The sequence below is a fragment of the Oncorhynchus keta genome, chromosome 18 (assembly GCF_023373465.1).
Source record: "Oncorhynchus keta strain PuntledgeMale-10-30-2019 chromosome 18, Oket_V2, whole genome shotgun sequence".
In the NCBI taxonomy this organism is placed as follows: domain Eukaryota; kingdom Metazoa; phylum Chordata; class Actinopteri; order Salmoniformes; family Salmonidae; genus Oncorhynchus; species Oncorhynchus keta.
Genome location: NC_068438.1, coordinates 52,308,562 through 52,323,813, shown reverse-complemented (window position 1 = coordinate 52,323,813; position 15,252 = coordinate 52,308,562). Strand labels below are relative to the sequence as shown.

General features: G+C 44.1%; 1 protein-coding gene across 1 annotated transcript in view; it reads left to right on the top strand.

Annotated features, from left to right (window-relative positions):
- The window catches only part of rcbtb2 (regulator of chromosome condensation (RCC1) and BTB (POZ) domain containing protein 2), a 63,613-nt gene that overhangs the window by 4,000 nt on the left and 44,361 nt on the right, over positions 1–15,252 (top strand). Inside the window, exons 2-5 of the mRNA XM_052468858.1 lie at positions 1,798–1,935; positions 8,150–8,300; positions 8,519–8,685; positions 14,433–14,591. Coding sequence (XP_052324818.1) covers positions 1,798–1,935; positions 8,150–8,300; positions 8,519–8,685; positions 14,433–14,591 — 615 coding nt within the window. The remainder of the gene's footprint in view (positions 1–1,797; positions 1,936–8,149; positions 8,301–8,518; positions 8,686–14,432; positions 14,592–15,252) is intronic.

Genomic DNA, 15,252 nt, shown 5'->3' with positions numbered 1-15,252 from the left:
AGCTAATAAGTTGCCGTTTTGGGGGACAATTTACAGTCTGAAACTCTCCTCGCTCACTCTAAACGGACACTTATGATACTAGATACATGGGAATAACTTTCTGTACGTTGTTGGAATTCCCCCATTCCCGTGTTGACAGATGAATTCCCCCATTCCTGTGTTGACAGGTGAATTCCCCCATTCCTGTGTTGACAGATGAATTCCCCCATTCCTGTGTTGACAGATGAATTCCCCCATTCCTGTGTTGACAGATGAATTCCCCCATTCCCGTGTTGACAGATGAATTCCCCCATTCCCGTGTTGACAGATGAATTCCCCCATTCCCGTGTTGACAGATGAATTCCCCCATTCCCGTGTTGACAGATGAATTCCCCCATTCCCGTGTTGACAGATGAATTCCCCCATTCCTGTGTTGACAGATGAATTCCCCCATTCCCGTGTTGACAGATGAATTCCCCCATTCCCGTGTTGACAGATGAATTCCCCCATTCCTGTGTTGACAGATGTACGTTGAATTCCTTTTTGCTCAGGGAGAATGTTGTTTGTGTGCCGACTGTTTTCATTTAATTAGTGATTCAACAACTGTTATTGTTACATTATTCTATGCTGATGATGGATGGGAAAGTGGCTCTGTCTGTTTGTCCTAGTTGAGTAGTAGTAGTAGTAGTAGTAGTAGTAGTAGTAGTAGTAGTAGTAGTAGTAGTAGTAGTATGCTCGATGCTACCCTGACGTTTCTGTCTGTTTGTCCTAGTTGAGTAGTAGTAGTAGTAGTAGTAGTAGTAGTAGTAGTATGCTCGATGCTACCCTGACGTTTCTGTCTGTTTGTCCTAGTTGAGTAGTAGTAGTAGTAGTAGTAGTAGTAGTAGTAGTATGCTCGATGCTACCCTGACGTTTCTGTCTGTTTGTCCTAGTTGAGTAGTAGTAGTAGTAGTAGTAGTAGTATGCTCGATGCTACCCTGACGTTTCTGTCTGTTTGTCCTAGTTGAGTAGTAGTAGTATTAGTAGTAGTAGTAGTAGTAGTAGTAGTATGCTCGATGCTACCCTGACGTTTCTGTCTGTTTGTCCTAGTTGAGTAGTAGTAGTAGTAGTAGTAGTAATAATAATAATAATAATAATATATGCCATTTAGCTGACGCTTTTTATCCAAAGCGACTTACAGTCATGTGTGCATACATTCTACGTATGGGTGGTCCCGGGAATCGAACCCACTACCCTGGCGTTACAAGCGCCATGCTCTACCAACTGAGCCACAGAAGGACCATCATAGTAGTAGTAGTAGTAGTAGTAGTAGTAGTATGCTCGATGCTACCCTGACGTTTCTGTCTGTTTGTCCTAGTTGAGTAGTAGTAGTAGTAGTAGTAGTAGTAGTAGTATGCTCGATGCTACCCTGACGTTTCTGTCTGTTTGCCCTAGTTGAGTAGTAGTAGTAGTAGTAGTAGTATGCTCGATGCTACCCTGACGTTTCTGTCTGTTTGCCCTAGTTGAGTAGTAGTAGTAGTAGTAGTAGTAGTAGTAGTAGTAGTAGTAGTTGTAGTATGCTCGATGCTACCCTGACGTTTCTGTCTGTTTGTCCTAGTTGAGTAGTAGTAGTAGTAGTAGTAGTAGTAGTATGCTCGATGCTACCCTGACGTTTCTGTCTGTTTGTCCTAGTTGAGTTGTAGTAGTAGTAGTATGCTCGATGCTACCCTGACGTTTCTGTCTGTTTGTCCTAGTTGAGTTGTAGTATGCTGGACGTGGGGAAGTGGCCAGTGTTAGTATGCTCGATGCTACCCTAACGTTTCTGTCTGTTTGTCCTAGTTGAGTAGTAGTATGCTGGACGTGGGGAAGTGGCCAGTGTTTGCTCTCCTGCCTCCAGAGGAACTGCGTCTGATACGACAGGCCTGTGTGTTCGGCAGCGCTGCCAACGAAGCCCTCTATGTCACCGTCAACGATGAGGTACGGCACTGTAGGGGCCCCGTCTGACTCAGCAGCAGGGGACATGGGTTTCTTCCCAAATGGCACCGTAGTCCCAATATAGTTCACTACTTTTGACATGGGGTCTCATAGGGCTCTGGTCAAAAGTAGTGCACGATGTAGGGAATAGGGTGCAATTTGGGACTCGGATATACTACTACTATGTAATAGACAAGCTCAAAGTTATATTCTAACGCGGTCCGATAGGTGTTAGGCCTAGTGTTTATGAAATCATTGTGTTTAGTACTTGGACCTAGTACCTAGTAGACTACTTGTGACAACGTATAGGCTAGGCCTGACGGAGTAATCAGCAGCATCCTCAGAGTGATATGTGGCTGGAAGTCGCTCTGGATAAGAGCGTCTGCTAAATGACTTAAATGTAAATGTAAATGTAAATAGAGGCCTTGTTTTTTTGTCACACTGAGGCAGAACACTCCAAATGACACCTTGTTCCCTACACACAGGGCCTTGCAAAGTTATTCAAATCCCCTTGGATTTCTTCACATTTTATTGTGTTACAAAGGGGGATTTAAAAAATAAAAAATAAACAAAAAATAAACAAAAATAAATAATAATAATAATAACAAATAGAGAGATTTAAGCCAATAAATAAAAAATAATGTATATTTTTATTTGATTTATTATTTTTTATTTTAAGTCAAAGCTGTAACTAGGTATCTTAGGAACATTCAATATATTCTTGGTAAGCAACTCTAGTATATATATTAGGCCTTGTGCTTTAGGTTGTTGTCCTGCTGAAAGGTGAATTCATTTCCCAGTGTCTGGTGGAAAGCAGACTGAACCAGGTTATTGTCCTGCTGAAAGGTGAATTCATCTCCCAGTGTCTGGTGGAAAGCAGACTGAACCAGGTTATTGTCCTGCTGAAAGGTGAATTCATCTCCCAGTGTCTGGTGGAAAGCAGACTGAACCAGGTTATTGTCCTGCTGAAAGGTGAATTCATCTCCCAGTGTCTGGTGGAAAGCAGACTGAACCAGGTTATTGTCCTGCTGAAAGGTGAATTCATCTCCCAGTGCCTGATGGAAAGCAGACTGAACCAGGTTATTGTCCTGCTGAAAGGTGAATTCATCTCCCAGTGTCTGGTGGAAAGCAGACTGAACCAGGTTATTGTCCTGCTGAAAGGTGACTTCATCTCCCAGTGTCTGGTGGAAAGCAGACTGAACCAGGTTTTCCTTTCGGATTTTGCCAGTGCTAAGATCTTTTCCATTATTTTTTTTCCTGAAGATCTCCCTAGTCCTTGCTGATGACAAGCATACCCATAACATGATGCAGCCACCACCATACTTGAAAATATGAGGACGTACTCAGTGATGTGTTGGATTTGTCCCAAACAAATAACACCTTCTATTCATGACATAAAGATAATTTCTTAGCTATTTTTTTTCTCCAGTTTTACTTTAGTGCCTTATTGCAAACAGGATGCACATTTTGGAATATTTGTATTCTGTACAGACTTCCTTCTTTTCACTTTGACCTTTTAGGTTAGTATTGTGGAGTAACTACAATGTTGCACACAGAGTCCATACAACATGATAAGCACAGTTTTACTCCTGAACTTATTATGTGACTTGTAGTAATTTATAAATCATGTCATCACCTGTTATTTAACACAGAGTGAGTTTGTGTAACTTATTCGGTGATTAGTGGAGCCACATTTTATCTCCTGAACTAATTTCGGCCAAAACCAGGGTGCCGAATACTTATGGAATGACTATATTTTAGTTTATAGATTTACATTTTTTTTTTTTTTTATGTAAAAAGAAATAATCATTTTCTTCCACTTTCACATTAGAGTATTTTCTGTAGATTGTTCACAAGAAATAACAAATCCATTTTAAAATCCCACTTTGTAACACAGTAAAACGTGAAGAAATCCTCGTAAAAGGATACGTTTAGGGAATACCGTGTGGGGAATACCGTGTAGGGAATACCGTGTGGGGAATACCGTGTAGGGAATACCGTGTGGGGAATACCGTGTGGGGAATACCGTGTGGGGAATACCGTGTGGGGAATACCGTGTGGGGAATACCGTGTGGGGAATACCGTGTGGGGAATACCGTGTGGGGAATACCGTGTGGGGAATACCGTGTGGGGAATACCGTGTGGGGAATACCGTGTGGGGAATACCGTGTGGGGAATACCGTGTAGGGATACAGCCTGAGGTCAGTCAGCGAGCGATAGTTCCAGAGACTGGGTCAAGCAGATAGTGAGGCTATATTTAGCCATTGTAAAGCCCTGTTTTTGATCCATCTGAAAGCCTCTGTTCATGTCTAACTGTGTCTTAACACGCTTATCCATGTGTTTTTCTCAATAAGGACCCAGTTTACACCCAGACAATGATGTTATTTACATATATATTATATTATATATTATTTTGTCATGCCGTGTCTTTATAAACTTAAAAGTGGGCACCCAGGCTAAACTTTTACAACAAAAAAATATAGGAATGCCAAATGGAGGTGTTGCTGTTTATAATTCAGAACATAGATAGAGAGGATCTCATGTTAAATACTGTTGTAGTAATATGGCTACAGGTTCATCTGCCTCACCTAAAGCCCCTTCTGGGGGGAAGCTGCTATAGACCACCAAGTGTTAACAGTCAGTATCTAGATAATGTTAAATACTGTTGTAGTAATATGGCTACAGGTTCATCTGCCTCACCTAAAGCCCATTCAGGTGGGCAGCTGCTATAGACAGTCAGTATATGGATAATGTTAAATACTGTTGTAGTCATATGGCTACAGGTTCATCTGCCTCACCTAAAGCCCATTCAGGTGGGCAGCTGCTATAGACCACCAAGTGTTAACAGTCAGTATCTGGATAATGTGTGCGAAATGCTTGATAATCTATGTGATATCAACAGAGAGGTATATTTTCTGGGTGATTTAAATATTGACTGGGTATCAACAAGCTGCCCACTCAAGGAAAAAGCTTCAAACTGTAACCAGTGTCTGCAACCTGGTTCAGGCTATCAGTCAACCTACCAGGGTAGTTACAAACAGCACAGGAATTAAATCATCAACATGTATTGCTGCAGACATGAGCTTTAAAGCAGTATCCAGATCCATAGGATGTAGCCATCACAATATAGTAGCCATATCTAGGAAAACCAACGTTCCAAAGGCTGGGCCTAATATAGTGTATGAGAGGTCAGGCTCGGCCTAATATAGTATATAAGAGGTCAGGCTGGGCCTAATATAGTGTAGAAGAGGTCAGGCTGGGCCTAATATAGTGTATAAGAGGTCAGGCTGGGCCTAATATAGTGTAAAAGAGGTCAGGCTGGGCCTAATATAGTGTAAAAGAGGTCAGGCTGGGCCTAATATAGTGTAAAAGAGGTCAGGCTGGGCCTAATATAGTGTAAAAGAGGTCAGGCTGGGCCTAATATAGTGTATAAGAGGTCAGGCTGGGCCTAATATAGTGTATAAGAGGTCAGGCTGGGCCTAATATAGTGTATAAGAGGTCAGGCTGGGCCTAATATAGTGTATAAGAGGTCATACAATCGTTTTGTAGTGATTCCTATGTTGATGATGTAAATAATATTTGCTGGTCTGTGGTGTGTAATGAGGATTTATGAAATTGCTTATTCCAGTTGTTAATAAACACGTACTAATTAAGAAAATGACCTTTTAAAACGGTTAAATCCCTGTGGATTGATGAGGCATTGAAACATCGTGTGGTTGAGAGGGATGAGGAATTAAACATTGTGTGGTTGAGAGGGATGAGGAATTAAACATTGTGTGGTTGAGAGGGATGAGGAATTAAACATTGTGTGGTTGAGAGGGATGAGGAATTAAACATTGTATGGTTGAGAGGGATGAGGAATTGAAACATTGTGTGGTTGAGAGGGATGAGGCCAAAAGGAAAGGCAAATAAGTCTATCTGAACAACCGATTGGTCAAAGTATTATAAATTGAGAAATCACGTGACTAAACCAAGATGAATGATAGTAAAAAGCTTTGGAGCGTCTTAAGTTACATTTTGGTGGGAGGGGGAGCAAACTCCGCTCCATCATTCATTGAATATATATATATATATTGAATCAGATGGCTCATTCATCACAAAACCCACTGATATCGCCAACTACTTGAACATGCCAGCAACAAACACTGACACTACACATCCAAGTATAACTGACCAAATTATAAAAGACAAGAATTGTCATTTTAAATTCTGTAGAGTGTGGAAGAGGTGAAAAAAGTTTTGTTGTTTATCAACAATGACAAGCCACTGGGGTCTGACAACTTGGATGTAAACATTACTGTGGATAATAGAGGACGATATTACCACTCCTATTTGCCACATCTTCAATCTAAGCCTACTAGAGAGTGTGTTCCCTGAGGTCTGGAGGGAAGCTGAAGTCATTCCTCTACCTAAGAATAGTAAAAGCCCCCTTTACTGGCTCAAATAGCCGACCAATCAGCCTGTTACCAACCCTTAGTAAACTTGGTGTTTGACCAGATACAATGCAATTTCTCAGTAAACAAATTGACAACAAACGTTCAGCTTATAGGGAAGGACACTCAACAAGCAGCACTTACACAAATGACTGATGATTGGCTGAGAGAATTTGATGATAAAAAAGATTGTGGGAGGCTGTTTTGTTAGACTTCAGTGTGTCTTTTGACATTATGGATCATAGTCTGCTGCTGGAAAAACGTATGTGTTATGGCTTTACACCCCCTGCTATAATGTGGATAAAGAGTTACCTGTCTAACAGAACACAGAGGGTGTTATGGCTTTACACCCCCTGCTATAATGTGGATAAAGAGTTACCTGTCTAACAGAACAGAGGGTGTTATGGCTTTACACCCCCTGCTATAATGTGGATAAAGAGTTACCTGTCTAACAGAACACAGAGGGTGTTATGGCTTTACACCCCCTGCTATATTGTGGATAAAGAGTTACCTAACAGAACACAGAGGGTATTATGGCTTTACACCCCCTGCTATATTGTGGATAAAGAGTTACCTAACAGAACACAGAGGGTGTTATGGCTTTACACCCCCTGCTATATTGTGGATAAAGAGTTACCTGTCTAACAGAACACAGAGGGTGTTATGGCTTTACACCCCCTGCTATATTGTGGATAAAGAGTTACCTAACAGAACACAGAGGGTGTTATGGCTTTACACCCCCTGCTATAATGTGGATAAAGAGTGACCTGTCGAACAGAACACAGAGGGTGTTATGGCTTTACACCCCCTGCTATAATGTGGATAAAGAGTGACCTGTCTAACAGAACACAGCGGGTGTTATGGCTTTACACCCCCTGCTATAATGTGGATAAAGAGTTACCTGTCTAACAGAACACAGCGGGTGTTCTGGCTTTACACCCCCTGCGATAATGTGGATAAAGATTGACCTGTCGAACAGAACACAGAGGGTGTTATGGCTTTACACCCCCTGCTATAATGTGGATAAAGAGTTACCTGTCTAACAGAACACAGCGGGTGTTCTGGCTTTACACCCCCTGCTATAATGTGGATAAAGAGTTACCTGTCTAACAGAACACAGCGGGTGTTCTGGCTTTACACCCCCTGCTATAATGTGGATAAAGAGTTACCTGTCTAACAGAACACAGCGGGTGTTCTGGCTTTACACCCCCTGCTATAATGTGGATAAAGAGTGACCTGTCTAACAGAACACAGAGGGTGTTCTTTAATGGAATCCTCTCCAACATAATCCAGATAGAATAAGGAATTTCCCAGGGCAGCCGTCTAGGCATTTTGCCGAACACCAGGAAGAGTAGGTAGCAGCTAATGGCGATCCATAATAAATACAAAATTCTATGGTCTTTCAAGAAATGCTCCATGCATGCTTTTTAGTTCAAGAATGGGATTACCCAGGAAACGGGCCCTAGATGCTTATCATGGAAATAACACGATAAGAATCTGTTACGTGACAACAACATGCCTATATAGTTTTATTATCATTCTTACCCCTGAGCAAGGCAGTTAACCCACTGTTCCCCAGGCATCGAATGTGGAACATACATTTCAGTTGAATGCATTACGTTTTGCGACTGACTAGGTACCCCCCTTCCTTTCCCTATCTTTTTAATTAAGCTCATAGAAATTAAGCCGAGCCATATGGGTTTCTGGTCACAATTAGTTCACTCTTAGTGGGAACAGGTTGTAATTTGGGGCTCAGACAAGTTGTCTTGCTCCTCATTGTACAGGTGTTTGCCCTGGGCACCAACTGTAGTGGCTGTCTGGGTCTGGGGGACCTGCAGAGTACCATAGAGCCCCGCAGGATCGACGTGCTATGTGGGAAGAAAATAGTCTCTCTGAGCTACGGAACAGGACCACATGTAGTCATCGCTACTGCCGGTGAGATGAGGCGATCTTAATCATGTTTGGTACATTTTGTTGCTTGTTAAAGTAGGATTCCATATATTTTTGTATAGTTTTTTTGTCAAGAAAATAGATTTAGTATTTTTCCCATTTTTACTCCGTAGAAGGTGGACATTGGATTGAGGTTAATTCTGACCTGTAAATGTGGATATTTGTCAACTAAATCAAATCAGTCTGTTATATGTGCTGTTTAGATGGAGAGGTGTTTGCCTGGGGACACAACGGCTACAGCCAGCTGGGAAATGGGACCACCAACCATGGCTTGACCCCAGCCCAGGTCTCCACTAACCTGCTCAACAAGAGGGTGACGGAGGTGGCCTGTGGCTCTCACCACACCATCGCCCTCACTACCGACGGAGAGGTAGGATGCGTCCCAAATTGCACCCTATTTCTTATAGTGCATCACTTTTGACCATGGCCCAGAGGTATTGGGCCCAGGGGTATTGGGCCCAGGGGTATTGGGCCCAGAGGTATTGGGCCCAGAGGTATTGGGCCCAGAGGTATTGGGCCCAGAGGTATTGGGCCCAGAGGTATTGGGCCCTGAGGTATTGGGCCCTGAGGTATTGGGCCCTGAGGTATTGGGCCCTGAGGTATTGGGCCCTGAGGTTTTGGGCCCTGAGGTATGTGCCATGTCCAGGGCCCAGAGGTGTGTGTGTATATACAGGGAGGGGATAATGACGTGGCTGTAGGCAGGGAGGGGATAAGGTGTTATTGAGAGTGGCTATAGGCGGTGTTATTGAGTGGCTATAGGCAGTGTTATTGAGTGGCTATAGGCAGTGTTATTGAGAGTGGCTATAGGCGGTGTTATTGAGAGTGGCTATAGGCGGTGTTATTGAGTGGCTATAGGCGGTGTTATTGAGTGGCTATAGGCGGTGTTATTGAGAGTGGCTATAGGCGGTGTTATTGAGAGTGGCTATAGGCGGTGTTATTGAGAGTGGCTATAGGCGGTGTTATTGAGTGGCTATAGGCGGTGTTATTGAGTGGCTATAGGCGGTGTTATTGAGAGTGGCTATAGGCGGTGTTATTGAGTGGCTATAGGCGGTGTTATTGAGAGTGGCTATAGGCGGTGTTATTGAGAGTGGCTATAGGCGGTGTTATTGAGAGTGGCTATAGGCGGTGTTATTGAGAGTGGCTATAGGCGGTGTTATTGAGAGTGGCTGTAGGCGGTGTTATTGAGAGTGGCTTAGGCGGTGTTATTGAGAGTGGCTGTAGGCGGGTATTGAGAGTGGCTGTAGGCGGTGTTATTGAGAGTGGCTATAGGCGGTGTTATTGAGAGTGGCTGAAAATGTTATTGAGAATTTTAGGCGGTGTTATTGAGAGTGGCTGTAGGCGGTGTTATTGAGAGTGGCTATAGGCGGTGGGTGTTATTGAGAGTGGCTATAGGCGGTGGGTGTTATTGAGAGTGGCTATAGGCGGTGGGTGTTATCGAGAGTGGCTATAGGCGGTGGGTGTTATCGAGAGTGGCTATAATGTTATTGAAGTGGCTATAGGCTGTTATTGGGAGTGGCTATAGGCGGTGTTATTGGGATGGCTATAGGCGGTGTTATTGGGAGTGGCTATAGGCGGTGTTATTGGGAGTGGCTATAGGCGGTGTTATTGGGAGTGGCTATAGGTGTTATTGAGAGTGGCTATAGGCGGTGTTATTGAGAGTGGCTATAGGCGGTGTTATTGAGAGTGGCTATAGGCGGTCTTGAGAGTGGCTACAGGCGGTGTTATTGAGAGTGGCTCAGGCGGTGTTATTGAGAGTGGCTACAGGCGGTGTTATTGAGAGTGGCTACAGGCGGTGTTATTGAGAGTGGCTACAGGCGGTGTTATTGAGAGTGGCTACAGGCACCATTGAGAGTGGCTACAGGCGGTGTTATTGAGAGTGGCTACAGGCGGTGTTATTGAGAGTGGCTACAGGCGGTGTTATTGAGAGTGGCTACAGGCGGTGTTATTGAGAGTGGCTACAGGCGGTGTTATTGAGAGTGGCTACAGGCGGTGTTATTGAGAGTGGCTACAGGCGGTGTTATTGAGAGTGGCTACAGGCGGTGTTATTGAGAGTGGCTACAGGCGGGTTATTGAGAGTGGCTGAGGCGGTGTTATTGAGAGTGGCTGTAGGCGGTGGGTGTTATTGAGAGTGGCTGTAGGCGGTGGGTGTTATTGAGAGTGGCTGTAGGCGGTGGGTGTTATTGAGAGTGGCTGTAGGCGGTGGGTGTTATTGAGAGTGGCTGTAGGCGGTGTTATTGAGAGTGGCTGTAGGCGGTGGGTGTTATTGAGAGTGGCTGTAGGCGGTGGGTGTTATTGAGAGTGGCTGTAGGCGGTGTTATTGAGAGTGGCTGTAGGCGGTGTTATTGAGAGTGGCTGTAGGCGGTGTTATTGAGAGTGGCTGTAGGCGGTGTTATTGAGAGTGGCTGTAGGCGGTGTTATTGAGAGTGGCTGTAGGCGGTGTTATTGAGAGTGGCTGTAGGCGGTGTTATTGAGAGTGGCTGTAGGCGGTGTTATTGAGAGTGGCTGTAGGCGGTGTTATTGAGAGTGGCTGTAGGCGGTGTTATTGAGAGTGGCTGTAGGCGGTGTTATTGAGAGTGGCTGTAGGCGGTGTTATTGAGAGTGGCTGTAGGCGGTGTTATTGAGAGTGGCTGTAGGCGGTGTTATTGAGAGTGGCTGTAGGCGGTGTTATTGAGAGTGGCTGTAGGCGGTGTTATTGAGAGTGGCTATAGGCGGTGTTATTGAGAGTGGCTATAGGCGGTGTTATTGAGAGTGGCTATAGGCGGTGTTATTGAGAGTGGCTATAGGCGGTGTTATTGAGAGTGGCTATAGGCGGTGTTATTGAGAGTGGCTATAGGCGGTGTTATTGAGAGTGGCTATAGGCGGTGTTATTGAGAGTGGCTATAGGCGGTGTTATTGAGAGTGGCTACAGGCGGTGTTATTGAGAGTGGCTACAGGCGGTGTTATTGAGTGGCTACAGGCGGTGTTATTGAGTGGCTACAGGCGGTGTTATTGAGTGGCTACAGGCGGTGTTATTGAGAGTGGCTACAGGCGGTGTTATTGAGAGTGGCTACAGGCGGTGTTATTGAGAGTGGCTACAGGCTGTGTTATTGAGAGTGGCTACAGGCTGTGTTATTGAGAGTGGCTACAGGCGGTGTTATTGAGAGTGGCTATAGGGGGGAAGAGAGGGTAGAGAGGGAGGGAGAGAGAGGGGGAGAGCGAGAGAGAGAGAGCGATCGATCTTAGCACTCAGTATCCAGTCATGCCACCATGAACAGAGTTTGATCTCGGTCGGAACTTGTACCGCCTTTCAACGAGAAGGAGATGGATGTACAGTACCTGTCAAAAGTTTGGGCACTTCTTTTAGTTTTTTTTGGTTATTTTTTACTATTTTCTACATTGTAGAATAATAGTGAAGACATCAAAACTATGAAACAACACCTCGTTGGCTGCTTTTCCTTCAGTCTGCGGTCCAACTCATCCCAAACCATCTCAATTGGGTTGAGGTCGGGTGATTGTGGAGGCCAGGTCATCTGCAGCACTCCATCACTCTCCTTCTTGGTCAAATAGCCCTTACCAAGTCTGGAGGTGTGTTGGGTCATTGTCCTGTTAAAAAACAAATGATAGCCCCACTAAGCCCAAACCAGATGGGATGGCGTATCGCTGCAGAATGATGTGGTGGCCATGCTGGTTAGGTGTGCCTTGAATTCTAAATAAATCACCGACAGTATCACCAGCAAAGCACCATCACACCTCCTCCTCCATGCTTCACATTGGGAACCACACATGCTGAGATCATCCATTCACCTCCTCTGCATCTCAGAAAGACACGGTGGTTGGAACCAAAAATCTCCAATTTGGACTCATCAGACCAAAGCACAGATTTCCACCGGTCTAATGTCCATTGCTCGTGTTTCTTGCCTCAAGCAAGTCTCTTCTACTTATTGGTGTCCTGAACAGTTGATGTGTCTGTCTGTTACTTGAACTCTGAAGCATTTATTTGGGCTGCGGCTGGTAACTCTACTGAACTTATCCTCTGCAACAGAGGTAACTCTGGGTCTTCCTTTCCTGTGGTGGTCCTCATGAGAGACAGGTAACTCTACTGAACTTATCCTCTGCAGCAGAGGTAACTCTGGGTCTTCCTTTCCTGTGGTGGTCCTCATGAGAGACAGGTAACTCTAATGAACTTATCCTCTGCAGCAGAGGTAACTCTGGGTCTTCCTTTCCTGTGGCGGTCCTCATGAGAGCCAGTTTCATCATAGCGCTTGATGGGTTTTGCGACTGCACTTGAAGAAACGTGAAAAATTCTTCATTTTCAGTATTGACTGACCTTCATGTCTTAAAGTGATTATGGACTGTCATTTCTCTTTACTTATTTGACCTGTTCTTGCCATAATATGGACTTGGTCTTTTACCAAATAGGGTTATCTTCCGTATTCCAATCCTACCTTGTCACAACACAGCTGATTGGCTCAAACGCATTAAGAAGGAAATAAATTCCTCAAATGAACTTTTAACAAGGCACACCTGTTAATTGAAATGCATTCCAGGTGCTCTACCTCATGAAGTCTGGCTGAGAGAATGCCAAGAGTGTGCAAAGCTGTCATCAAGGCAAAGGGTGGCTACTTTGAAGAATCTCAAATATAAAATATATTTTGATTTGTTTAAACACTTTTCTTTAGTTACAACATGACTCCATATGTGTTATTTCATAGTTTTGATGTCTTCACTATTATTCTACAATGTATAAAATAGTACAAAATAAAGACAACACCCTTGAATGAGTAGGTGTGTCCAATCTTTTGACTAGTACTGTATATTTTACTCCATTTGAGTGGGTTGACACATCCCGAAAATGGTCACTGCTCCTCCAAAGTGTTCTGGTGGGAAAAGCTCCCCAAAGTCAACGCTACTTTATCCCTTGATCAGAGCTCAGATACTGATAAAAGTAAAATAAAGATAACGCTGATTTTATTTTGAGCTTACAAATCGGTCCCAGAGGCATATAGACAACAATCACACAATCACACAATCAGCCATGTTGACCCTGTAAGGAAATAGCATGTCTTTTTGATCTGTGGTTCTCAAGAGGACCAAGGACCTTGGGGATTTAAATACACTCCTACTTCTCGATTAGTTCAACAACAAAAATGGTTCGGATTTGTATCAGATTCCTGGCTAAACGCAATGTGAAGTGTTGGTCCCGTTTTTCATGAGCTGAACTTAAAAGATCCCAGAAATGTTCTATATGCACAAAAAAATATAATTTCTGTCATTGTGCACAAATTTTCTTTACATCCCTGTTAGTGAGCATTTCTCCTTTTCCCAAGATAATCCATCCACCTGACAGGTGTGGCGTATCAACAAGCTGATTGAACAGCATGATCATTACACAGGTGCACCTTGTGCTGGTCACAATAAAAGGCCAATCTAAATTGTGCAGTTTTGTCAACCAACACGAAGCCACAGATGTCTCAAGTTTTGAGGCAGTGTGCAATTGACATGCTGACTGTAGGAATGTCCACCGGAGCTGTTGCCAAATAATTTAATGTTCATTTCTCAACCATAAGCTGCCTCCAACATAATTTTTAGAGAATTTGGCAGTACGTCTAATCAGCCTCAAAACCGTAGACCACCACGTGTAGCTGCGCCAGCCCAGGACCTCCTCATCTGTCTTCTTCACCTGCGGGATCTTCTGAGACCAGCCACCCGGACAGCCGAGGAGCAATTGTGACTGTAATAAAGCCCTTTTTGTGGGGGAAATCTAATTGTGGGTTGGCCCTATGCCCTCCCAGGCTCCGCCCATGGCTGCACCACTTTCACATGACTGGGCCTAAAGCATTTATTTGGATTGACTGCGTTTTACCTGAACGGTAAAATTGTTACATGTTGCGTTTTCTATTTATTTTTGTTCATTATAAATAGGATTTAATAACTGCCATTTGTGAACACAGCTTTTGTTAGTTCCCTCTTCTGTTTTGAACAACAATGTTTGGTTTTCTTGCACAGCAAAGGGTTGAGGTAATTTAGGTAGATATGTACATGTAGCGTGCATCTGTTCTTAAATGTTCAGTTTTTGTTGTTCATAGTCTGGTTCTGTGACCTTATTTTAACCTTTCACCTCTGACCCCCCCTTCCAAGGTGTTTGCATGGGGCTACAACAACTCTGGCCAGGTGGGGTCAGGGTCGACGGCCAACCAGCCCACGCCGCGTCGGGTCAGCAGCTGCCTGCAGAACAAAGTGGTGGTTAATATCGCCTGTGGTCAGCTCTGTTCCATGGCTGTGCTGGACAATGGAGAGGTAAAGTGTAAATCCTGAATACAACCAGTATCTTATACGGTCACGTTCCTGTCCAGGCCGAGTTTGTCTGTGTGGCAGAAACACAGAGGATGGAAAACGTAAGAAATCGATGCATTGATCGGTAGTTGATGAAGTCGTAGCAGCAGAAGAGTGTTTTCGTAATCAACTATTGATTCGGCTGCAGGCAGTGAAAAAGACAGTAAATATAATGGCTGTCCAAAAATATATAATTTGTGCTTTTGAGCATGGAAGGCTGCTGATGCATCCAATGAAGTCAGTGAGTTAGGATGGATTGTATTAATATAGTCCCACTATCTGTAGGACTACAACCCTGCCATGTTGCTATCTGTAGGACTACAACCCTGTCCTGTTGCTATCTGTAGGACTACAACCCTGCTATCTGTAGGACTACAACCCTGCTATCTGTAGGACTACAACCCTGCTATCTGTAGGACTACAACCCTGCCATGTTGCTATCTGTAGGACTACAACCCTGTCCTGTTGCTATCTGTAGGACTACAACCCTGCCATGTTGCTATCTGTAGGACTACAACCCTGTCCTGTTGCTATCTGTAGGACTACAACCCTGTCCTGTTGCTATCTGTAGGACTACAACCCTGTCCTGTTGCTATCTGTAGGACTACAACCCTGTCCTGTTGCT